General features: G+C 44.5%; 2 protein-coding genes across 3 annotated transcripts in view; one reads left to right on the top strand and one right to left on the bottom strand.

The window, feature by feature from the left end:
* Positions 1-78: 78 nt before the first annotated feature.
* On the top strand, positions 79-22,565 carry LOC139419009 (glutamyl-tRNA(Gln) amidotransferase subunit B, mitochondrial-like). The gene is made up of 13 exons (XM_071168823.1): positions 79-272; positions 1,555-1,708; positions 1,897-2,010; positions 5,250-5,448; positions 6,084-6,206; positions 8,480-8,593; positions 14,350-14,434; positions 16,391-16,435; positions 16,944-17,136; positions 17,496-17,629; positions 19,075-19,153; positions 20,101-20,235; positions 21,063-22,565. The coding sequence occupies exons 1-13, from the start codon at positions 106-108 to the stop codon at positions 21,186-21,188; spliced, it is 1,668 nt and encodes a 555-aa protein (XP_071024924.1). The 5' UTR covers positions 79-105; the 3' UTR covers positions 21,189-22,565.
* The window catches only part of LOC139419007 (FHF complex subunit HOOK-interacting protein 1A-like), a 48,308-nt gene continuing 44,780 nt past the window's right edge, over positions 22,544-26,071 (bottom strand). Inside the window, exon 14 of one of the 2 annotated variants that reach the window (XM_071168821.1) lies at positions 22,544-25,530. In XM_071168821.1, the coding sequence (XP_071024922.1) occupies positions 25,328-25,530 (203 nt within the window). In that variant the 3' untranslated portion in view covers positions 22,544-25,327. The remainder of the gene's footprint in view (positions 25,531-26,071) is intronic. The other variant, XM_071168822.1, reaches the window with a different exon arrangement.

Raw genomic sequence — 26,071 nt, forward strand, 5'->3', positions numbered from 1 at the left:
TGTGGGGTGTTGAGTTTTCCTAAATGCACGTGCCCTCGGATTTTGTGTGAAACTAAGTTTACTATGACTACAACTACCATAATACCCTAAACAGAAAGGCTAAACATGGCAGGCTCCTCTGCAGGAATGACTGCACTGCTATATAATATGAATAAACAAATTGCAATATTTTATCCAACGATTACTTACCAAAGGCACAATTGGCGTGTGATAAGGAGAATATGTATGTTTGTCTCCCGATGCCAGAGTCAAGCCCAAACAAAACCGAAAAGGTAGGTTCACGGAGTGAATGCTAACGTTAGCTAGCTCGCACTAATGTGCACTGTTTGTGTATCGTGTGCGCGCCTGTGCTAGTTAGCGAGGACGGCAGTCGCACATCATTCAGAACCACATCCCCTTCCGTATTTAGACGTTGCAAACATTGCTGTTAGTTAAAAACCCGAATGCAGTTTATGTATAGCTAGTCGTCTGCATGATAGCCTCCTTTATAAATATGTAAATATTGTCCTTCTTACCCCTCTCTGCCTTCAGAGCATCCTCACAGGTTGTCTTGACAGGGATTCTGAATGACTTTGATTAGGTATGATGATGTCACTAAAGTTGTGCTGATATGCCGCATTCAAAACAACTGGGAACTCATGACGTCAGTGATATTTAGGTCGGAAAGTCGGGGCTCTAGAAAGAGGCCCGAGTTTTTTTATTTTACCTTTATTTAAACAGGTAGGCTAGTTGAGAACAGGTTCTCATTTACAACTGCGACCTGGCCAAGATAAAGCAAAGCAGTGTGACACAAACAACAACACAGAGTTACACATGGAATAAACAAACATACAGTCAATAATACAATAGAAAAGTGTGCAATGGAGGTAGGACAAGGGAGGTAGGCAATAAATAGGCCATAGTGGCGAAATAATTACAATATAGTAATTAAACACTGGAGTGATAGATGTGCAGAAGATGAGTGCAAGTAGAGATACTGGGATGCAAAGGAGCAAAATAAATAACAGTATGGGGATGAGGTAGTTGGATGGGCTATTTACAGATGAGCTATGTACAGGTGCAGTGAACTGTGAGCTGCTCTGACAGCTGGTGCTTAAAGCTAGTGAGGGAGATATGAGTCTCCAGCTTCAGTGATTTTTGCAGTTCGTTCCAGTCATTGGCAGCAGAGAACTGGAAGGACAGGCGACCGAACGAGGAATTGGCTTTGGGGGTGACCAGTGAAATAGTTCAGAGTTGGATTACTGTTTATAACGATTTTTTTCTCCCAATCGGAGCTTGTTTTCCCCCAGTTCCCAGTTGTTTTGAACGCACTGAAGTCAGAGATTTCCAGAGTTCCCTGTTTTGAACACGGAAATAAGCCAACCAACAGAACTGTCTAAAATGCTGCACTGTAATTAATGACCCACATCTAAACTCCTATAACAGACAACCCTGGCAGTTAGCTATTCATAAGTCCAGTCTATTAGTCAGTTCAGAAAATGAAATCGTGGAGTTGATATGGTGGCTTCCCATTTGTACGTGTTAATTTATCTGACTGTGATTGTGTGCTTCTAGTGCTCCCCAGGAGCTGGTAGGTGTGGTGGGTCTGGAGATCCATGCTCAGATCCACTCCAACACCAAGCTGTTTTCTGGCTCCCAGGTTGGGTTCCAGGCTCCACCTAACTCCCTGGTGTCCTTCTTTGATGCCTCCTTACCTGGAACTCTACCTGTAAGTTATCGTGCATCTGATGATAAACATGTCTCATGTCAATAAAGGCTGTTGGTCTATTCGTTGCGTAATAATACAGTTGTTGTCCATCATAACATAATCTGGTCTATGTAACCTAGCTTACAATATGTCAATGTACATAGTCATTTGACCAAGTAGACCTAAGTTCCTTTCCTCTTCCTTCTCAGGTGCTGAACAGACGATGTGTGGAGGCTGCAGTGATGACAGGTTTGGCCCTTAACTGTACCATCAACAGGAAGTCTCTCTTTGACAGGAAGCACTACTTCTACGCTGACCTTCCTGTAAGTCAACCCGGACCCCATCTGTCCTCCAATCACAAGCTATCATCAATCACATTTATTTCTAAAGCCCTTTTTAGGCTACATCAGCAGTTTTTACAAAGTTATTGAATACAGTAACCCGGCCTAAATCACAGAGGAGACAACTTACTCCCCTATTAATAAGTAGCTCTCATCGGTCAAAGCCGCCATCTCTCCCCAAAGTAACGTTCCCATTTTACTTCCTCCCTGTCCCTGAGCTAGGCTATCATTTAATAGTGACGAGTCTTGCTAAACCGGCAGAAAAGCTTATTGCCAGCGATATCTAGCCAAATGACAGCTTCTGTTTCCTGCAATCTGTTAGCTGTTAGAAGTCAAGTCGCGGCCAAGTGATATTCACCCTCACCTTGCTGCCAGGCGCTCCTGGGTAATTTTATGACTGACATTTTATGACCTTGACTTCAAGACATGTCATTGGAAGAGTCGAAGAGATTCAATAGCAATTGCCCAACAAAGCCTCCCAAAAAGTTTCATTTCACTTTGGAAAGACGGGCAGCCCTAGCTTAATGTGACCTATGTAGAAAGCAATGACCCTGACATTACTCTTGACGAGCTGATGATGAGAAATTGTGGACAGAGAAAAGGGTGAATTTGAATAATTTAAGTGCCTTAGCGGTATTATACCATAATGGGACTTTCCACTCTCAAGAAAATGACAAGACAGCTAGGAGATTTGTCTGTTACAGTGCAATCCATACCTTTCCTGTATTCGATGAGTGAAGAGTTTAAAAAGTCGGGTTGTCAGTGTAGTTGTCTTAATGTTATGGTACGTCAATATCCTGTCAATTAAGAAATGAACTAGATGACACGATGGCCTAAGTCATTCTAGTTCTTTTGAATGGAAGCATATGGTCAACACAAGGCCTGCCAAGCCTAGATTGTTAGAAGATTGAGTTGTCTTTCGAACCCAGCAGTCAGATTCATTGGTAATAATGTTATCGTGAGTCTACAGCTGCATAATCCTTCCCCACAGCAGAGGTAGATTATTGATTTCAAAAGCTCCGACATGTATCCCAGGGGTGAAATCCCAGCAGGAAGCCGAAGGATTATTCCCAAATCCCACCTCGTCTTGTTTCCCCGTTGTAGATTTCCGGTCTGCTTACTGAGTGTTGCATCACCTCTCTCTTTGGGTTATGTTAAAACATGCGCTGTTGAAACGATAGTGCCAGTTAAGATTTAAATGTTTACCGTGCCCACCAGTGGTACCAATGCTTATAAATATGTTTTTGCTTACCCTGTAGACAACACTTGTGTTTTACCAGGCCCGGGAAATAGACAGGGAACAGGGATGGAGAGTAAAAGGCCTGTATTGCATAATGAATCATGCTAATGCGTTAAATTCAGTTGGGAGGGATGTTCATGCTCTCTTCATGATATGTAGACAGAGAAAATAATAGCCATGATGAGTGAAGCATTAAGCAGCACATTCTCTATTCAATTAATTTACTAGCAGCCTATGGAAGTAGAGAGAACGAGGACATAAAAAGAACATGCATTTATTAATAACACATATATAGTTGTGCATTATTGATGTGTTCCATGAATCCATGATTTAATTTCACACAACGAATGCACTGCTGCTCATTACATGATTTATGATGCGCTTGCCTGACCAGCAGCAGGAATGAATTGAAGTGGCAGGCAGGTGTTCTGTTATAACAGCTAGCCTCTTCTTAATAACATGCACCAGCAGCTTCACACTAATCTACTAGCGGATATGCATAATTCTACTTTTCTGGAGTGTTTTCTGTGCAGATGTTATCCCTGACGACTATTTAATGACTCAAATGGATCTGTTTGTGGGGACGTGGATGTACAATAGGTAGGGCTAGTTGAATCAAGGGTTGTAGAGGGGAATAGGTTTGGTGCATCGAATCATGAATCCGTTGAAGTCGGCTTAGATTCGGTGAACTGAATCTGAAAACGACAAATAGCAGTCTAATTGGAGAGAGAGCTCTCAGGTTTGGATTTACTTTCCTGAACCGACTGAGTGCTTTAATACCAGACTTCTCATTAGGCTTTGGGGCCGGGGTGTGACTAGAAGGACCCAGAGGCTTCCAGTAGCAGTTTTATACCACCACTGGTCTGCATCCAACTTCAGCTGCCCTTCATTATACAAAGCACCAACATATCTTCACTGATTATGCCGGGATTGCAAAATGGTCCACCATTTTGGTGGGTGCTAAGCTAACTAACGTAGCCTGTGTGTGAACAGCAATGCATACAGTATGCAAACTAGGAGGCACTTGCGCTAATGAATTCCATCTGCATTGACATTGACAGAGCTCTATGAGAGAATTGATTATTCTAGAAAGGGAGAAATCAGCATCTTTTAATGCTATAATCCTGTATTTATAGTACACCGCTGAGACAAAATGGAATGTCTCCCGTGGGCCATTATGCTTGTGCTTGTTGATCGGGTACAGTACAACACACAGATGGTTATGGCTAATTCACTTTTTTCTCTCCTTTTTTATTTTTTTGTGTTGCTCATATTTATTCCTTCCCTTTCTTTTTCTTCGTCGGCATGCCAGTAAGTATGATGCATGTTTAGTATTTTCTATGGACGGTTGCCGTGGCAACGGGACATAGTGCTACCGTACTCACTTGTGGAATAGCGGCAGCCAGCACAGTGGCTCTTCAGAATAACAGAACAGATAAAATATTCATTCAGTTCGCTTTTGTGACTTTGAACCCCTCTCAACGAAACAACAATAATATTCCAACCGCATAATAATGAGTTGGAGTAACCCGTTTTAGGGACGTATTATCCCTCCCCTAAGTAACTAACTAATGGCTGGATCTTAGCTCATGTTTAATGCATATATTGCTATTTTGTTCATAACACTCTTGACCCCTTGATATATTTAAGGTTATTTCCAAGTTAATTGTAATGGTAAATCGTTGATTATGCACGCCAAGTTTATTTTGGTATTAACCCCATGTTTTCCTATCGTGTCTTTAATATAAATGACTTAATTGTATTATATAGTGGCTGTAATTAAATACCTAAGCCTGGTCCCAGATCTGTTTGCGAGGAGTCCTCTATAGGTAATACCTATAATCGTTGTCATGCCAAATGTCAAGTTTATACAGCATATGAGACCAGGCTATTACATATCTGATAAATGAGACCCATTTAGACAGCTGAAGCAAGCACACAGAATTGACCTTTTCTAGTTTCATGTGTTTTCTCCATCCAGGCGGGCTACCAGATCACCCAACAGAGGCTGCCCATCGCGGTGGACGGCACCCTGACCTACAGTCACCTGGGGGGCCGTAAGAGGAACGCGGTGGTCACCAAGAGTGTCAGGATCAAACAGATCCAGTTAGAGCAGGACAGTGGCAAGAGCCTCCACGATGACTACAGGAACCAGACCCTTATAGACCTCAACAGAGCAGGTAGATGGAGTTTAGCTTCCCATCGGTGTACCTCAACAGAACAGGTCGATGGAGTTTAGCTTCCCATCTGTGTACCTCAACAGAGCAGGTAGATGGAGTTTAGCTTCCCATCGGTGTACCTCAACAGAGCAGGTAGATGGAGTTTAGCTTCCCATCGGTGTACCTCAACAGAGCAGGTAGATGGAGTTTAGCTTCCCATCGGTGTACCTCAACAGAACAGGTCGATGGGGTTTAGCTTCCCATCGGTGTACCTCAACAGAGCAGGTAGATGGAGTTTAGCTTCCCATCGGTGTACCTCAACAGAGCAAGTAGATGGAGTTTAGCTTCCCATCGGTGTACCTCAACAGAGCAGGTAGATGGAGTTTAGCTTCCCATCGGTGTACCTCAACAGAGCAGGTAGATGGAGTTTAGCTTCCCATCGGTGTACCTCAACAGAGCAGGTAGATGGAGTTTAGCTTCCCATCGGTGTACCTCAACAGAGCAGGTACCATAGAGTTCAAACACTCATAGACTCCAAGAGGAGTCTACCACAGAGCTCCAACTGGTATATACAGATCTAGATAGAACAGGGACTGGCTAGCCAAATCCTATGTAGGCATATGGGGAGTGTATGTAACATCTCTCTCTCCCTCCAGGTGTGGGTCTGATGGAGCTGGTGATGGAGCCAGACATGAGCTGTGGAGAGGAGGCAGCAGCAGCCGTCAGAGAGATGCAGCTCATACTGCAGGCTCTAGGGACCTGCCAGGGAAACATGGCTGGTGGGGAGGCCTGCATTGGACACACACACATACTCACTAACACACCAGGGAAACATGGCTGGTGGGGAGGTCTGCATTGGACACACACACATACTCACTAACACACCAGGGAAACATGGCTGGTGGGGAGGCCTGCAATTGGACACACACACACTCACTAACACACCAGGGAAACATGGCTGGTGGGGAAGCCTGCATTGGGGACACACACACACTCACTAACACACCAGGGAAACATGGCTGGTGGGGAGGCCTGCTTTGGACACACACACATACTCACTAACACACCAGGGAAACATGGCTGGTGGGAGGCCTGCATTGGACACACACACATACTCACTAACACACCAGGGAAACATGGCTGGTGGGGAGGCCTGCATTGGACACAGGGGCGCGGGGGGGGTTAGGACGATTCTAAGAATACACCCTAAAAATATATTAGAACGTTAGGTTAATAATTGAATATACATATTTGTTTACCTATCATTATTAATATAATATTTTATTTACAATGTACTAATAAAACTAACGGTTTATTTTTCTTTTCTTGTTTTTGGCAAAAAAGTAAACATCCAGAGAGCCTCTAATGACAGCTGTCCCATACCTTCTCTCTTGCTATAGAGGGCCAGCTGTCTCATACTTTCTCTCTTCCTATAGAGTGCCAGCTGTCCCATACCTTCTCTCTTGCTATAGATGGCCAGCTGTCTCATACTTTCTCTCTTGCTATAGAGGACCAGCTGTATCATACCTTCTCTCTTGCTATAGAGGGCCAGCTGTCTCATACCTTCTCTCTTCCTATAGAGTGCCAGCTGTCCCATACCTTCTCTCTTGCTATAGTGGGCCAGCTGTCTCATACCTTCTCTCTTGCTATAGAGGACCAGCTGTATCATACCTTCTCTCTTCCTATAGAGTGCCAGCTGTCCCATACCTTCTCTCTTGCTATAGATGGCCAGCTGTCCCATACCTTCTTTCTTGCTATAGAGGGCCAGCTGTCTCATACTTTCTCTCTTGCTATAGTGGGCCAGCTGTCTCATACTTTCTCTCTTGCTATAGAGTGCCAGCTGTCCCATACCTTCTCTCTTGCTATAGAGGGCCAGCTGTCTCATACTTTCTCTCTTGCTATAGAGGGCCAGCTGTCTCATACTTTCTCTCTTGCTATAGTGGGCCAGCTGTCTCATACCTTCTCTCTTGCTATAGAGGACCAGCTGTATCATACCTTCTCTCTTCCTATAGAGTGCCAGCTGTCCCATACCTTCTCTCTTGCTATAGAGGGCCAGCTGTCTCATACTTTCTCTCTTGCTATAGTGGGCCAGCTGTCTCATACCTTCTCTCTTGCTATAGAGGACCAGCTGTATCATACCTTCTCTCTTCCTATAGAGTGCCAGCTGTCTCATACCTTCTCTCTTGCTATAGAGGGCCAGCTGTCTCATACTTTCTCTCTTGCTATAGTGGGCCAGCTGTCTCATACCTTCTCTCTTGCTATAGAGGACCAGCTGTATCATACCTTCTCTTTTCCTATAGAGTGCCAGCTGTCTCATACCTTCTCTCTTGCTATAGAGTGCCAGCTGTCTCATACCTTCTCTCTTGCTATAGATGGCCAGCTGTCTCATACTTTCTCTCTTGCTATAGTGGGCCAGCTGTCTCATACCTTCTCTCTTGCTATAGAAGACCAGCTGTATCATACCTTCTCTCTTCCTATAGAGTGCCAGCTGTCTCATACCTTCTCTCTTCCTTTAGAGTGCCAACTGTCTCATACCTTCTCTCTTCCTTTAGAGTGACAGCTGTCTCATACCTTCTCTCTTCCTATAGACAGCTGTCTCATACCTTCTCACTTCCTTTAGAGTGCCAGCTGTCTCATACCTTCTCACTTCCTATAGAGTGCCAGCTGTCTCATACCTTCTCACTTCCTTTAGAGGGACAGCTGTCTCATACCTTCTCACTTCCTTTAGAGTGCCAGCTGTCTCATACCTTCTCACTTCCTTTAGAGTGCCAGCTGTCTCATACCTTCTCACTTCCTTTAGAGGGACAGCTGTCTCATACCTTCTCTCTTCCTATAGAGGGACAGCTGTCTCATACCTTCTCTCTTCCTATAGAGGGCCAGCTTTCTCATACCTTCTCTCTTCCTATAGAGGGCCAGCTTTCTCATACCTTCTCTCTTCCTATAGAGGGACAGCTGTCTCATACCTTCTCTCTTCCTATAGAGGGACAGCTGTCTCATACCTTCTCTCTTCCTATAGAGGGACAGCTGTCTCATACCTTCTATTTTCCTATAGAGGGCCAGCTGAGAGTGGATGCCAACGTGTCCGTCCACAGACCTGGGGATCCTTGGGGCATCAGGACTGAGGTCAAGAACATCAACAGTGCCCGCAACCTGGCCAGGGCCATAGGTGAGTGCTGCAGAGGGCTTTTCACAATACTGAGCCAAACCAGAGGCGAAGCGAGAAGTTCCACTCGCGTCAATCTGTCCACGCGAGAATGCGGCGATAAGTACACCAAGTGGGGATTGTTTTTGTATGGAAGTCTATGAGAGAGTGTCGGATCTGGTAAGAAAAATAATGTGATAGCTAATTTTCTAAGTGAGGCTTATTTGACCTAATAGAAGTTGCATAATGTTTAGGTTGTTACGAATGTACTGATATACACTACATGGCCAAAAGCATGTGGACACCTGCTCGTCGAACATCTCATTCCAAAACCATGGTCATTAATATGGAGTTGGTCCCTCCTTCTGCTGCTAAAACAGGCTCCACCCTTCTGATGTTAGGCGATTAGGCACAGTCGGCGTTCCAATTCATACCAAAGGTGTTCGATGAGGTTGAGGTCAGGGCTCTGTGCAAGCCATTCAAGTTCTTCCACACCGATCTCGACAAACCATTTCTGTATGGACCTCGCTTTGTGCACAGGGACATTGTCATGCTGCAACAGGAAAGGGCCTGCCCCAAACTGTTGCCACAAAAGTGGAAGCACAGAATCGTCTATAACTAGAAGCGTTAAGAATTCCCATAACTGGAACCGAGGAGCCTAGCCCGAACCATGAAAAAGAGCCCCAGACCATTATTCCTCTTCCAACAAACTTGACAATTGGCACTATGCAATGGGGCAGGTAGCGTTCTCCTGGCATCCGCCAAACAGCTGCTCAGCCTGGAAACTAATTTCATGAAGTTCCTGACGAAAAGTTATTGTGCTGAAGTTTCCAGAGGCAGTTTGGAACTTGGTAGTGAGTGTTACTACCGAGGACAGACGATTTATACGCTCTACAGCACTCGCCGGTCCCATTCTGTGAGTTTGTTTGGCCTACCACTTTGTGGCTGAGCCGTTGTTGCTCCTAGACATTTCCACGTCACAATAGCACTTACAGTTGACCGGGGCAGCTCTAGCAGGGCAGAATATTGACAAATTGACTTGTTGGAAAGGTGGCATCCTATTATGACAGTGCCACGTTGAAAGTCACTGAGCTCTTCAATAAGGCCATTCTACTGCTAATGCTTGCTTGACTTTGTGCTACATTTTTTACACCTGTCAGCAACTGGTGTCCACTAATTTGAAGGGGTTTTCCACATACTTTAATTTGATATATATACACACACACACACACACACAGTGGGGCAAAAAGGTATTTAGTTAACCACCAATTGTGCAAGTTCTCCCACTTAAAAAGATGAGAGAGGCCTGTAATTTTCATCATAGGTACCCTTCAACTATGACAGACAAAAATTTTTAAAAAAATCCAGAAAATCACATTGTAGGATTTTTAATACATTTATTTGCAAATTATGATGGAAAATAAGTATTTGGTCACCTACAAACAAGCAAGATGTCTGGCTCTCACAGACCTGTAACTTCTTCTTTAAGAGGCTCCTCTGTCCTCCACTCGTTACCTGTATTAATGGCACCTGTTTGAACTTGTTATCAGTATAAAAGACACCGGTCCACAACCTCAAACAGTCACACTCCAAACTCCACTATGGCCAAGACCAAAGAGCTGTCAAAGGACACCAGAAACAAAATTGTAGACCTGCACCAGGCTGGGAAGACTAAATCTGCAATAGGTAAGCAGCTTGGTTTGAAGAAATCAACTGTGGGAGCAATTATTAGGAAATGGAAGACATACAAGACCACTGATAATCTCCCTCGATCTGGGGCTCCACGCAAGATCTCACGCCGTGGGGTCAAAATGATCACAAGAACGGTGAGCAAAAATCCCAGAACCACATGGTGAATGACCTGTAGAGAGCTGGGACCAAAGTAACAAAGCCTACCATCAGTAACACACTACAACGCCAGGGACTCAAATCCTGCAGTGCCAGACGTGTCCCCCTGCTTAAGCCAGTACATGTCCAGGCCCGTCTAAAGTTTGCTAGAGAGCATTTGGATGATCCAGAAGAAGATTTGGAGAATGTCATATGGTCAGATGAAACAAAAATCTAACTTTTTGGTAAAAACTCAACTCGTCGTGTTTGGAAGACAAAGAATGCTGAGTTGCATCCAAAGAACACCATACCTACTGTGAAGCATGGGGGTGGAAACATCATGCTTTGGGGCTGTTTTTCTGCAAAGGGACCAGGACGACTGATCCGTGTAAAGGAAAGAATGAATGGGGCCATGTATCGTGAGATTTTGAGTGAAAACCTCCTTCCATCAGCAAGGGCATTGAAGATGAAACGTGGCTGGGTCTTTCAGCATGACAATGATCCCAAACGCACCGCCCGGGCAACAAAGGAGTGGCTTCGTAAGAAGTATTTCAAGGTCCTGGAGTGGCCTAGCCAGTCTCCAGATCTCAACCCATAGAAAATCTTTGGAGGAAGTTGAAAGTCTGTGTTGCCCAGCAACAGCTCCAAAACATCACTGCTCTAGAGGAGATCTGCATGGAGGAATGGGCCAAAATACCAGCAACAGTGTGTGAAAACCTTGTGAAGACTTACAGAAAACGTTTGACCTCTGTTATATACCCTTTGTTGGCAATGACAAAGTATTGAGATAAACTTTTGTTATTGACCAAATACTTATTTTCCACCATAATTTGCAAATAAATTCAATAAAAATCCTACAATGTGATTTTCTGGATTTTTTAAAATCTTTTTGTCTGTCATAGTTGAAGTGTACCTATGATGAAAATTACAGGCCTCTCTCATCTTTTTAAGTGGGAGAACATGCACAATTGGTGGTTGACTAAATACTTTTTTGCCCCACTGTATATATACACTGCTCCAAAAAATTAAGGGAACACTAAAATAACACATCCTAGATCTGAATGAATGAAATATTCTTATTAAATACTTTCTTTCTTTACATAGTTGAATGTGCTGACAACAAAATCACACAAAAATTATCAATGGAAATCAAATTTATCAACCCATGGAGGTCTGGATTTGGAGTCACACTCAAAATTAAAGTGGAAAACCACACTACAGGCTGATCCAACTTTGATGTAATGTCCTTAAAACAAGTCAAAATGAGGCTCAGTAGTGTGTGTGGCCTCCACATGCCTGTATGACCTCCCTACAATGTCTGGGCATGCTCCTGATGAGGTGGCGGATGGTCTCCTGAGGGATCTCCTCCCAGACCTGGACTAAAGCATCCGTCAACTCCTGTACAGTCTGTGGTGCAACGTGGCGTTGGTGGATGGAGCGAGACATGATGTCCCAGATGTGCTCAATTGGATTCAGGTCTGGGGAACGGGCAGGCCAGTCCATAGCATCAATGCCTTCCTCTTGCAGGAACTGCTGACACACTCCAGCCACATGAGGTCTAGCATTGTCTTGCATTAGGGGGAACCAACCGCACCAGCAGGGCCAACCGCACCAGAATATGGTCTCACAAGGGGTCTGAGGATCTCATCTCGGTACCTAATGGCAGTCAGGCTACCTTTGGCGAGCACAGAAAATGCCACCCCACACCATGACTGACCCACCGCCAAACCATGCTGGAGGATGTTGCAGGCAGCAGAACGTTCTCCACGGCGTCTCCAGACTGTCACGTCTGTCACATGTGCTCAGTGTGAACCTGCTTTCATCTGTGAAGAGCACAGGGCGCCAGTGGCGAATTTGACAATCTTGGTGTTCTCTGGCAAATGCCAAACGTCCTGCACGGTGTTGGACTGTAAGCACAACCCCCACCTGTGGACGTCGGGCCCTCATACCACCCTCATGGAGTCTGTTTTTGACCGTTTGAGCAGACACATGCACATTTGTGGCCTGCTGGAGGTCATTTTGCCGGGCTCTGGCAGTGCTCCTCCTGCTCCTCCTTGCATAAAGGCGGAGGTAGCGGTCTTGCTGCTGGGTTGTTGCCCTCCTACGGCCTCCTCCACGTCTCCTGATGTACTGGCCTGTCTCCTGGTAGCGCCTCCATGCTCTGGACACTACGCTGACAGACACAGCAAACCTTCTTGCCACAGCTCGCATTGATGTGCCATCCTGGATGAGCTGCACTACCTGAGCCACTTGTGTGGGTTGTAGACTCCGTCTCATGCTACCACTAGAGTGAAAGCACCGCCAGCATTCAAAAGTGACCAAAACATCAGCCAGGAAGCATAGGAACTGAGAAGTGGTCTGTGGTCACCACCTGCAGAACCACTCCTTCACTCCGTGTCTTGCTAATTGCCTATAATTTTCACCTGTTGTCTATTCCATTTGCACAACAGCATGTGAAATTTATTGTCAATCAGTGTTGGTTCCTAAGTGGACAGTTTGATTTCACAGAAGTGTGATTGACTTGGAGTTACATTGTGTTGTTTAAGTGTTCCCTTTATTTTTTTGAGCAGTGTATATAACAATTTTATATTGGAGTTTATTGAGTCTATTGTTCACACGTGTATCTGCCTGCCTTTCCGACAACTACTCCCATTGTTAGGGCAGAGACAAGACCATCTCGTCATTATATAGACTATATTATAGAGAGTCTCTGGCCAAACTGAGCCGAGCCAAACCAAGCTGTACTGAGCTGGCCTGGTTAAAGCCTTCACCATAGTTGCTGGAACCATGCTGAAAAGGACCATGTGAATAAGACAATATCTGATCCAGAACAGTTTGGTTCAGGTTGGCACAATAGTGTGTGAAGGGTATATCCTCATTGTCATTGGTGGGGGTTTAGTGGAGGTACTGAAGTGAAGCGGTCACGACCCAGTGGGTCTGGAATAGGCTAGTTGGATGAACACTCGGGGAAATATAGACACACACACACAGAAAGAGAGAAAAAGAGCGAACAGCATGGAATCCTTTTCATGGGCTGTCATCTTTCTGAAACAGTCGTCTGACGGAGGGCTGTGTAATTATGCGTGCACTGCAAGTCAAACTGGGAGTCAAAGATTAGAGACACCGTGAGGCACAGACATACACACACACAAACCGGCCTTATCTGTCTTTGCCTGTGTAAATGTTCTCTTAGACAACTCAGTGAAGTAATTGCCAAAACTTCCTCTTGTCTCAACTTCATACGTCTTTCCATGATTTGTTCTTTCTGAGGTGTTTTATCCCTGAAGGCAGTCGTCACTCTCTCTGCCCACAGGAATCAGAGAAACAGGCTTTCTGTTGACAGGAACTGAAGATGGAAAGGCTTCTGAAGAGACGTTTAGTGTACAGGGATAGTTAACATGGACTAGAAAGCACGAGGCCTTTCCTACCCACACAAACTCAGGAAGATATAGAATACAACTTTATTGACCATTTGTTTCAGTGAACAACTGAGCACACAGTTTGCATGCCTAACTTAGGCTAAATTGGCTTTCTACAGAACAATAGATTTCCCATCAACACTAATTCCACTTCTACAGAGTTTCCCATCAAACTTTTTTATTTTCTCTCCAACTTACTGGAGACGGTGGAGAGTCATAGGGGCCATTGAAATTCTTCACCAGGAGCAGCGGGCCATTAACAGTTCGTGTGATACGAAGTGACTTGGCCGCTTTCATTATTTATCCCAAGAGTAGACTTCCATTTTAGCTTAGTGCAGAGAAGTGATAAAGGGTTTTTAAAAGTCAAAACTCCAGACAGTCGTTTGTCACAGAGAACTAATGTAGCAGCAGTTAGGAGACTTCAGGCATGGCCATGTGTCATGGCAGATGTTGGGAGAATCTAACGCCGTGCCAGTTGGCTGGATGCTTGCTTCTGATCAGGCCTGGTGTGTGCGTGTGTATTTTCATCAACAGACTATGAGATCCAGAGACAGATGTTTGTCCTGGAGAGCGGCGGCACGGTGCAGAACGAGACACGGTCGTTTGATGGCAAGACTGGGTAAGAGGCTTCTAGAACCAACCCTCGAACCAAGTCATGCCGACAAGTCCCATTATGTTACAGTGAGAGTGTTTCTGATAACATGTCAAAAATGTCTATTGACTAAGAATATGATGTTTCGCAGGATACGGTACAATGTACACAGGATGCGTCTCTTTAGGGTTTTAATAATTATTTGGGTCAGATACCACCACCCCACTCCCCATAATCAACTTGTTATGGCTGCAATCCCGTTAACGGGATAATTGTCATCAACAACCGCTGAATTGCAATGCGCCACATTCAATGAATATTACTACAAATATTTATATTCATGAAATCACAAGTGCAATATAGGAAAACACAGCTTAGCCTTTTGTTAATCCACCTGTCATGTCAGATTTTGAAAATATGCTTTACTGCGAAAGCAATCCAAGCGTTTGTAAGTTTATCGAACCTTCGACAAAACATTATGTACACCTAGCATCAAGTAGCTTGGTCACGAAAATCAGAAAAGCAATCAAATGAATCGTTTACCTTTGATCTTCGGATGTTTTCACTCACGAGACTCCCAGTTACACAATAAATGTTCCTTTTGTTCCATAAAGATGTGTGTATATCCAAAATACCTCTGTTTGTTTGGCGCGTTATGTTCAGAAATCCACAGGAAAGAGCGGTCACGACAACGCAGGCAAGTTCCAAATAGTTTCCGTAATGTCCACAGAAACATGTCAAATGTTTTTTATAATCAATCCTCAGGTTGTTTTTAAAATATATAATCGATATTATATCAACCGCAAATGTCTTTATCAATAGGAGAGGGAAAAGCAATGGCAGCCCAAACTCTGTTGCGCGAGCAAAACTCATGCGACCACCTGACGCGATGTTATCTTTCTGGCTCATTTTTTCAAAATAAAAGCCTGAAACTATGCCTGAAGACTGTTGACACCTTGAGGAAGCGATAGGAAAAGGAATCGGGTTGATATCCCTTTAAATGGAGCAAAGAGAGTTTTCAAAATAGAAGCCACTTCCTGGTTTGATTTTCCTCAGGGTTTCGCCTGCAATATCAGTTCTGTTATACTCACATACAATATTTTGACAGTTTTGGAAACTTTAGAGTGTTTTCTATCCAATACTAATAATAATATGCATATATTAGCAACTGAGATTGAGGAGCTGGCCGTTTACAATGGGCACCTTTTCATCCAAGCTACTCAATACTGCCCCTGCAGCCATAAGAAGTTAAACACTGTATTGCCATCTCCAGAGTGATATTTGATCAAGACATTCTCTCTTCTGAGGTTTAATTTGAAAACGTTTTAGTAACTAAGGATGATGAATGAGGCCACTTGGAGTCAGTCAGTGTCTGGTGTTGTGGATCAGCTTGCTAGCGAGGGTTGTAAAGCCCATGAAATGAGCTGCTCTTCACACAGCTGGGGCCTGCCTCTAATGCGCAAGTTAGCGTGTTTCGTCATGAATCTTGTTCTGGAGGCAGCTTTGCAAAGCGGTCAATAGCTGGCACAGCCACAAAGTCATAAAATCTGATTTTAAACCTAACCTTAACCACACTGCTAATATCCTGATGCCTAACACTAACCTTAAATGAAGAACAAAAAGCCCATTTTGACTTTGCAGCTGGCCTATCTAAGGGGAAATCGCTCAATTCTGCCTCCAGGACAAGACTCATGACAATAAACGTCAACCTGCCTATAACACCATCGTGTGCGTGTGTGTGCGTGTGTGTGTGTGTGCACGCGCTGGGCCTGATGGAGTGTGTTTGACAGCAAAGCCCACAGCTCTGTCATGGTCCAGAAATACACAGAATGACTGGGGGCCCCTCACCTCACACCTGTGGCCCTCGCCCATAGTTACAGCCTCTTCAACATGAACAATCTGCCGTAGTAACTGTTGTAACGAGCGAAACACTATCGTTATACAGTACCTCAAAGCCATAACATGTGTCTCTCTGTTTTACAGTCACACCATTCCAATGAGAGACAAGGAGGGCCTTCAGGACTACAGGTGAGTACAACTCATATTCACTTCAGTATGTTCTAGCAGCACAGCCTCCAGCATGGTGTGTGTGGTATGATACGATCACCGCTGTAGGGCCTGCATGGAGAGAAGAGGGGGAGCGAGACAGGATGGAGAGGAGAGAGGTCATCGTCACACAAGTGTATGTGTAGAGGAGACAGCCCTTTGTCTGACCGTGTGACACACAGGCCTACTACTGTTGTGTTGTGATTGTGTCGTCTAAGAGGCCTGCAGAGATACAGCCAGCACTCCACTCTTATCTTTCTCTACTGCTGATAACAGCTCCCTCTCTATCTTCTCTTATCTCACTCCTGCCTCTCTTTCTCGCTCCCTCTCTGCTCTGTTGTCTTTAACTGTGCTCTCTCTGGGTGCTCCCTCTGTCACACATGCACTCCCACCTCTCTTCTCTCTCCCCTCGCTCTCTCCCTCCTCTCTTCTCTCTCCCACCTTTTCTCTCTCCTTTCGCTCTCCATCTTTCTCACCCCCCCCCCTCCAGGTTCATGCCGGAGCCCAACCTGCCTCCTCTGATGGTGTACGAGGCGTGCTCTACAGTCCCCCCTGGTGTTGCCCCCAGCCAGATGGTGGTTCTGGAGGAGGTGAGGGAGAGGCTGCCGGAGCTGCCCAGCATCAGGAGGCAGAGGCTGGTGGAGACCTACGGCATCCTCCCCGAACACAGCTTCACCCTGGTGGTGAGTGACTACTACAGTATGTAGGTTTGTCTGTTAACGTCCAACTGAGCAAGTTAATTATAATTGATGGTAGGTAGGTTTCTCACTCCATCTCTCTGGCTTTCATCTTCTGTCTTCCTGTCTGTCTCTCTCCCTCCCACTTTCTGGCACTCGTTTCTGCTCCCCCTCTCTCCCCCCCTTCCTTTGTTTCTCCATTGTACTCTCTCCCTCGCTGTCTCTCAATTTAATAACTACCCAAAGTAACCTATTCTTGCACAGCCAGTTACCCTGTCTGTGCTTCTGCCTCTGTCCAGCAAGGCGCAGTAGATTGTTGTATATACAGTATCATTGCGTGTGTTTCATTGGGCCTCCTGTTGTAGAATGAGGACGGGCTGATGGACTACTTTGAGGCCGTCGTCAGGGAGACCAAGGCTGGGCCGAGAAAGGTGATTGGCTGGGTGATGAACGAGCTGCAGGGCCTCCTCCATCAACAGAACCTGAGTGTCAGCCAGAGGTGAGACACTCAGTCGTCCTCTTCCTCTTCCTCTGTGTCCTACTATAGCCTCACTCATTCTCTTTCTCCTCTCCACCTCATCCCTATCATTCTTCCTCTACATCCTTCATCTTGTTTCGCCCTCTTCTCTCTCCCCTCCTCCCGAACTCCTATCATGTGTCTCTCCTCCTCCTCCTCCTCTGTTCGACTCTTTTCAGTCTTGCGTTGACTTCAAACCCCATGTTGAAGATCCTATCTCAGGATCCAACATCTTGGCTAGACGGAGGCCTGAAATCATTTCCATACTGGAAGCATCATTTCTGTGGTTTTTCCCTACGATGTTTCCTATCTATCTTCATGTTGATTCCTTCCTTTATTACTGTGGCAGACAGTGGATGTGAATAGAGAATATATCTGGGTAATAAGCTGAGTGTTTTGAGTGTTTAAATAGGGCTGTTTTTATCCTACACTCCAGACTGTTCTAAGACTGATCAAACAGAGTAAAGTATGATGTGTTTTGTTTTACGTCTTTGTCTGAGAACTAGTGGATGGGTGGGTGTTTGTGTGCCTTTTTGTCATTTTGAAGAAAGTGAGAGTGGATGTTGACTATGTGTGGATTCGCGTGTTTGTTGTTTGTTTAGCCATATTTCCGTTCATAACTTAGTCAGTGTGTATGTGACTGTGTGTTTCTGGCTCAGTGTGTTTCTGACTCGGGGATTGGTGACAGCAGTGATGATCATGTGCCATGTAGGTGGCAATGGGCTGTCACAGAGAAAGACGGGGCCAAATAGCCTCTCATTATAAGCACAGTGACTCCGGGGTAGATGGACACCATCACACTGTCACACAGGAAAGGATAGAATGGGTCTAATGACATCTCCTGTGCCTTCTCTCTCTTCATTCTCTTCTCTCTCTCACATATGTGTCTCTCTCATGTCTCTCTCTCTCTCTCTCTCTTCCTTCTCTCTCTCTCGCTCACTTGCTCTCTCTCATATCTGCCTCTCTCTCATATCTGCCTCTCTCACATATCTGCCTCTCTCACATATCGGTGTCTCTCACATATCGGTGTCTCTCACATATCGGTGTCTCTCATATCTGTCTCTCTCTCTCATATCTGTCTCTCTCATATCTGTCTCTCACATATCTGTGTCTCTCACATATCTGTGTCTCTCTCATATCTGTCTCTCACATATCGGTGTCTCTCTCATCTGTCTCTCTCATCTGTCTCTCTCACATATGTGTCTCTCTCATATCTGTGTCTCATATCCGTCTCTCTCTCATATCTGTGTCTCATATCTGTCTCTCTCTCATATCTGTGTCTCATATCTGTCTCTCTCTCATATATGTGTCTCATATGTCTCTCTCTCATATCTGTGTCTCATATGTCTCTCTCTCTCATATCTGACTCTCGCTCTCATATCTGTCTCTCGCTCTCATATCTGTCTCTCTCTTGCTCCCTCTCTCAGTCCGATCTCTCCTCAAGCTCTAGCCCAGATACTGAATCTCCAGGAGAATGGACAAATCTCTTCTTCTATCGCCAAGCAGGTGAGAGATAACAAGATGGCATAACATCCTAAACATCTAATGCAAAGTCCATATGTGTTACTACACTGAGTGTACAAAATATTAACACTTTCCCTGACAGACTGGCCAGGTGAGTCCAGGTGAACGCTTTGATCCCTTATTGAGGTCACTTGTTAAATCCACTTCAATCAGTATAGATGAAGGGGAGGAGACGGGTTAAAGAAAGATTTTTAAGCCTTCAGAGGGTGAATGGGCAAGACAATAGATTTAAGTGCCTTTGAACAGGGTATGGTAGTAGTTGACAGGCGCACTGGTTTGAGTGTGTCAAGAAGTGCAAATTCCATGGGGCGACGCACAATTGGCCTAGCGTCGTCCGGGTTAGGGAGGGCTTGGTCGGTAGGGATGTCCTTGTCTCATCGCGCACCAGCGACTCCTGTGGCGGGCCGGGCGCAGTGCGCGCTAACCAAGGTTGCCAGGTGCACAGTGTTTCCTCCGACACATTGGTGCGGCTGGCTTCCGGGTTGGATGCGCGCTGTGTTAAGAAGCAGTTTGGCTAGGTTGGGTTGTGTATCGGAGGACGCATGACTTTCAACCTTTGTCTCTCCCGAGCCCGTACGGGAGTTGTAGCGATGAGACAAGATAGTAGCTACTACAACAATTGGACACCACGAAATTGGGGAGAAAAAGGGGTAAAAATCCCCCCCGCAAAAAAAGAATGGTCCACCACCCAAAAGACATCCAGCCAACTTGGCACAACTGTGGGAAGCGTTGGAGTCAACATGGGCCAGCATCCCTGTGGAACGCTTTCAACACCTTGTAGTGTCCATGCCCTGATGATTTGTAGCTGTTCTGAGGGCAAAGGGGGGTGCAACTCAATATTAGGAAGGTGTCCTTAATGTTTTGTACCCTCAGCGTATATTATCATTTTCAATTGAGGTTTAACCTGAGTGTTTCATTGCTCCATACAGGTGTTCCAGGAGCTGTGGAAGACCCCAGGTAAAACGGCCCAGCAGATCGTCAAGGAGCAGGACCTGGGGATGGTCAACGACAGCACAGAGATCCACAGGATTTGCCAGAAGGTGGTGGACTCACACCCAGACCAGGTGCGGCCACCCTGGGCAAGAGCTGCCTCAATGAGGGCAGGTAGTTTGCCCCTGGTGATGCGTTGGGCAGACCACACCACCCTCTGAAGAGCCCTGCTGTTAGGGGCGGTGCAGTTGCCGTACCAGGCGGTGATTCAGGCCGACAGCAATTGTGCATCTGTAAACGTTTGTGAGGGTCTTAGGGGCCAAGCCAAATTACTTCAGCCTCCTGAGATTGAAGAGGCGCTGTTGCATCTTCTTCACCACTCTGTCTGTGTGGGTGGACCATTTCAGATTGTCAGTGATGTGTAAGATGAGGAATTTGAAGCTTTTCACCTTCTCCACTAAGTTTGTGTCTCCAGAAGTCCACGATCAGCACCTTCATTGTTGTCATTAGGAGAGAGAGAGGTTATTTTTCTGGCACCACTCCTCCAGGGCCCTCACCTCCTCCCTGTAGGCTGTATCGTCATTGTTGGAAATCAGGCCTACTACTGTTGTGTTGTGATTGAGTTAGAGGTGTGCGTGGCCACGCAGTCATGGGTGAACAGGGAGTACAGGAGGGGGCTGAGCACACACCCTTGTGGGGCCCCCGTGTTGAGGATCAGCGAAGTGGAGGTGTTGCTTCCTACCGTCACCACCTGGGGGGCAGCCCGTCAGGAAATCCAGGACCCAGTTGCACAGGGCAGGGTTCAGACCCAGGTCCCTGAGCTTAATGAGGAGCTTGGAGTGTACAGGGTCATTGACTTTTTGCTAGTAGCCAGTCTTGATAGAATTCTGTTGATGATCAATAAACTAAATGCAAACGTAAGTATTTGTGACTTATGCTGCTGTTACTGTTCCTCCTACAGGTCCAAGCCATCCGCAGTGGGAACAAGAAGGTTCTGAACAAGCTCATGGGTCTGGTCCAGAAGGAGACGAAAGGCAGGGCTGACCCAGTCCTGGTACGGGCCATCCTGGAGCAGAAGACCTCCTGAGGACTAACTAACACGGTCTGTGGCCACCTTGACATGCCTGGTGGAATATCAAAATGGTTCAAGAGGCAGCAAGCATGACATCATTATGGCTTCATCATAGTTAATGTCCTCTGGTCAAGAGGATTATTGTTGCTAAATCAACTGTCTCTCATGTTGTCTTCTGGCACCGTAACCGCCTTTAAGTTGTTGCAGTTGTATTGTAACTTTTATTTGTGTACATAAATATATTCTAATTCTCTTTGGAGTGTGCACACTTATCCCCTCCCAAACACACACTTCATCTAAAACTGTCAAGGGAATGGCATACACATCCTCCATGATAATCACACTTTAAGCAGAGCCATTCTGGAATCCCTTAGCAGTTTGGAACACTCTGGACCCACCAATGGCGAACACAGCTAATAAAGGTATGGCCCATTACCAGGCAGTTTGGGAGTCGTCCCAGAAGTCATCTTTCTGCTTTTATCACTGTCCTCTGGCAGCACTGAAATGAATCAGGAGAGCAACAGAGGACTGAAGTACTATATGCAATGTATCTCCTGATACTCCCTCTAAAATGGATCGGATTAGGAATGATTTAGAGGTCAGTGTTCAGTCAGAGGAGAGAGAGGAAGTAGTCATGAGTAGTGAGCGCCCCCTTGTGGCTGTCAAGTGAAGGAGCTACATCTCTATCGTTTAGCCTTCTATGCTTGTCTCTAGAGATAGGCATCTCTTACATTCAGTTGGCTTGAATATTGAGTTTTGTCAAATCACGCGGTAATTCAATACTGGTTGGCTGTGTGCATGTGACTTCAGTTTGGTAACGTAGGTAGTTGCCTCCCATTCATCCCCTTTGTTTCTATTGAATGCTGTATGCAGTGACCTATATAAGAAGTATTGTACATAACACAATTGGACTTCTTGATTTTAAAAGAGGGTTTGTGGCTGGCTGCTGTTTCAGTGCCTGTGAAGAAGACCTAGTTTTGAACAGAAGCTGGGTCACTGGATGAATGGCTGTCAGAAGCCTTGTTTATACCTGCTGTTAACATTCGTCCTGATCTTGTCCGTGTAGACTTAGATCTGATCACAATGCGTTTTTTAATCGTCCATAAATGTGTCCAGAATCAGAATTGGAAAAGATCAGGACAAAGGCTGCATGTTAGAACCAGGTATGAACAGGGATAGAGGGGGGATTGTTTACTAAACGAGGCCAGTGGAGTCCACTGAACAAACCATTGAAAACACAACCACTTCTGGGCGAAAGAAGCGTAAAGAAAAAGTGTGTTTTCCCTGTGTTTTGCATTTCACTTTGCCGAGGTTAAGCTAAAATATACATTTGGGTAGAGAAGCTGTCAAAACATGACATATTTCTGTTCTTCAATAAAAACGTATTATAAAGAATACAATACATGTCTTTATTCAAATAATTCCTTGGAACCTCTGACTTTAATGACAGAAGAATACACACTGGAGTAACCTGACAAGGTCATCGCTGACATCTAAAATGGATGCTAATAGTTGTAGAAAAGGGAGAAACTAGACTACTTATCTTTGGAATGAAACCTCTACGCAACTGAAGAGAACTGTGTCTCTAAATTTGGTTGAAGTAAATGTGCTCCACACAACATTCTACTACAAGAAAATATAGAGTACATCACCAAATTTAGAAATGGCAAGAAATGATGCATTCCATAAACTGTCCATCGGTCCAATTTGTGGACTAGTTCGAGCAGACAGTGGTATATTTTTGCCTTTGCAGCTGCATCCACATTCATCCTCTGGGTCATGTTCATTAGGATGCACCATAGAAAAACGTTTTGCAAAAGAAAACAAAAAAGAGCATTTCTAAATGGATAAGCTCACTTTTATGCCTACTGAACATGACCATGCTTAGCCCAGAGTAGACACTAAACAACAGGAGGAAATTCATTCAAAATTCAGGCACCAATTTTTAGGTAGTTCTTCCCTAACATACCGATTTAATAGGGACAGACATTGTAACAAAATGTCTCCTTGGTTGAAATCAAAACCTTAAATAAAATTACGTCAATTAAAATCAAGGCTATTTATTTGTTGCTAATGGTAGACCATGTCTTAGTCTGGAATTCAAACTTAAACATTCAATGCTAAAATGAATGTGCCAAATCATCAATGAACCAACCAACAGTGATGTATTCCAATCTTCCCAACTTGACTCATAAAAACATACAAGAAACATGCATTCCCTAATACAGCAACAAGAAGACAGAACTCAAGTTACAACTTCTGTGAAAAAAATATGGCAATAGAACCTCTCTCTACAAAACAGTTCCATTATTGTGACATTAAGTACATTCTGTATTAAATACCCAACCCCATCAGGAAACAAAACGTAATAAAGTACTCTTATACCTCAAATATCAATAATGATTTGCATAGTGTGCTGCTTCCTTGATTATTTTTTCCAATTATATACATAAAGTACTAAAATAAGGCGAAGACATTGAGGGCTTCCCAAACGGCACCCATTACCCCATATAGTGCACTACTCTTGATTTATATGGTCAAAAGTAGTGCACTACATAGGAAATAAGGTGTTGTTTTGGATGCAAACATTGAGTGCATCACCCTGATATGGAAAGCTCCTTTTAGAGAGATATCATTATAAATAAAGTGCATTCAGTGGACAGGACCTGGTGCACCATGGGAAAATGGAGTTAGCCGCAGCATTAAGAATTGACGTCAGAAGAACCCAGTGTCCTTAAGTACACCCCTAAAAATAAAAACTACTTCTAACTTGAATATCTAATGTGCATTGAAAACCTAACATAATTGAAATATGTCTATTGAACAAAGAAAGTCTTTGATTTAAGGTATTTAGCGACACAAACTTGTTTTGTACAGTGAGCCTGATCGTCTAACTTACTAGTAGGCCTCTCCTTCAGTCAAGAGTTTTGAATAACAACGATCACCGGATACATAGCATTAGAGAATGCCATGGTCTACACCAACTCATAAAGTAAGTATGAGATGAATGGGACTCCCACTAGCATCTAACACCAACGCGCTAACCAGTAGTTTAGTGGTGCTGCTAGGGTACTTGTTACTGGTACCCCGTGTTAACAGCCAAGTTAGCGTTACTCATTGTGGATTTATTACTTTTCCACCATTTCTCTATTTTCTTTCTCTCTACATTGTTGGGAAGGGCCCGTAAGTAAGCACTTCACTGCTAGTCTACACCTGTTGTTTACGAAGCATGTGACAAATAACATTTGATTAGTGATGAATACTCTGCAGGGAGAGATCCTGACAAAATAGGCTCCTGATTATTTCCAGTACAGCATGCAACCCCAGGGTGACAACACGGCACCACCAGAGATTTCGGTAAGGCCACGTATAAGTCCCCATTGTATGGTGGCCATCACTACAAGACAACTAGAGCTGGTCTCTGGAGAGGCTGTTGCTACCAGGGCAATACATTGACATTTATGAATGCAATATTGTAAGTCTAAAAGCCTAAAGGGACCGATTATGTGTCCTTTGTGTATCATTAACTTCCCATTGTTCCATTCAGCCTGTTCCATTCTATTCAGTCTTTGGTCGATTCGCCCCAAGCTTCCATTTCAGCATTCTTATTGGTTGGTGCAGGGGTTCCACCAAAGGCTTGAAGTAGGTCAGTACTTTCCAGTCATTATAAATCACATGACCTGCTCCTTGGATGTGACATAGGCCTATGCATACAACTCTCTGAGGGCAGAACCATATACACATGAGTCTGTCTGAGGGTATCAATGGCAAATGCATCAAATGGGTGAGAGATTCCTGTAAGTTATGTGTTACTGTATATCAGAGCCCGACATTTTTATATATTGGTTTGGAAAAATATATTAGCCTCAAATATATATATATATGTATATATAACCCAATTTAAAAACTACCTCAGGGAGAGAGATACAAGACGAGTGAATCAATCCAAGAGGTATAGTCTTCTTCATCAAGCAGTGGAAAACATGAAAAACTTTCAAAGAGTCTTTTTAAAACTTTTAAAATTACTCAAGTGGACACAACAGGTCAGGGACAGACACTCACTCCTTCCCTGTGAGACAATGCTACCATAACATCATTAAAACATTATAATAATAATAATGTTATTATAACATTATTACAATGTTATTATATCGTTACTCCTCCATAGGGACGTGCGATAGTATTGAGTGCTCCTGCGCAATGGCCGCCAGTTCTTTGAGGAACTCTGTGAAGAGGACGGTAGCGAAGACCTCGGTCCTGGCCAGGGAAATGGTCTTGGGCTGGGGAGGAGGAGAGCTTTTCATCATCCTTCCTGCCTCCGGGGGGGAACATTCTCGGCTGTCTCCGCTGTTTGTATCTGTGGAGGATAAGTAAATAGAGATGAAAAATAAAACATTAGTAATAGTAGCATTCAACTGCAGTTGGACATTGTAGCAAGCTCATGTTAGTCCACTTGAAAGAAGAAATTCTCCCTTTTATATCAGTCTCATTTTCCTTTTTAAATCTTATGCCATCTCATACCAATACATTCCTTGCTCAGAGAGAAAGCTCGCAGATAAAATGGTGGGGAGAAACCAGTGGGAATGCAGTAGACTGGAGAAGTATGAGAAGAAGAACGTCAGAAGGACCTGAGTTGTTTCTGCAACGCTTCATGACCAAGCTGAATGTATTCTCGAGGAGGAACCAAACAACACAAACTAAGCACAGATACAGTTTTAATCTTTCAGTGGTGCTTCATTGCATTGCAGTGATTAGAAACAACGTTATTTCTAGGCTCATTACTGGTCTTATGATCTAGGATATTGCCTCAAATCCTCTGGAAGCTTTGCCTGTATCTATTCTAATCTCAATGACCTGGCTATTGGCTACAAAACAGACCTAAATTACATTCTAATGAT

This window comes from Oncorhynchus clarkii, chromosome 10, assembly GCF_045791955.1.
Source record: "Oncorhynchus clarkii lewisi isolate Uvic-CL-2024 chromosome 10, UVic_Ocla_1.0, whole genome shotgun sequence".
Taxonomy (NCBI): domain Eukaryota; kingdom Metazoa; phylum Chordata; class Actinopteri; order Salmoniformes; family Salmonidae; genus Oncorhynchus; species Oncorhynchus clarkii.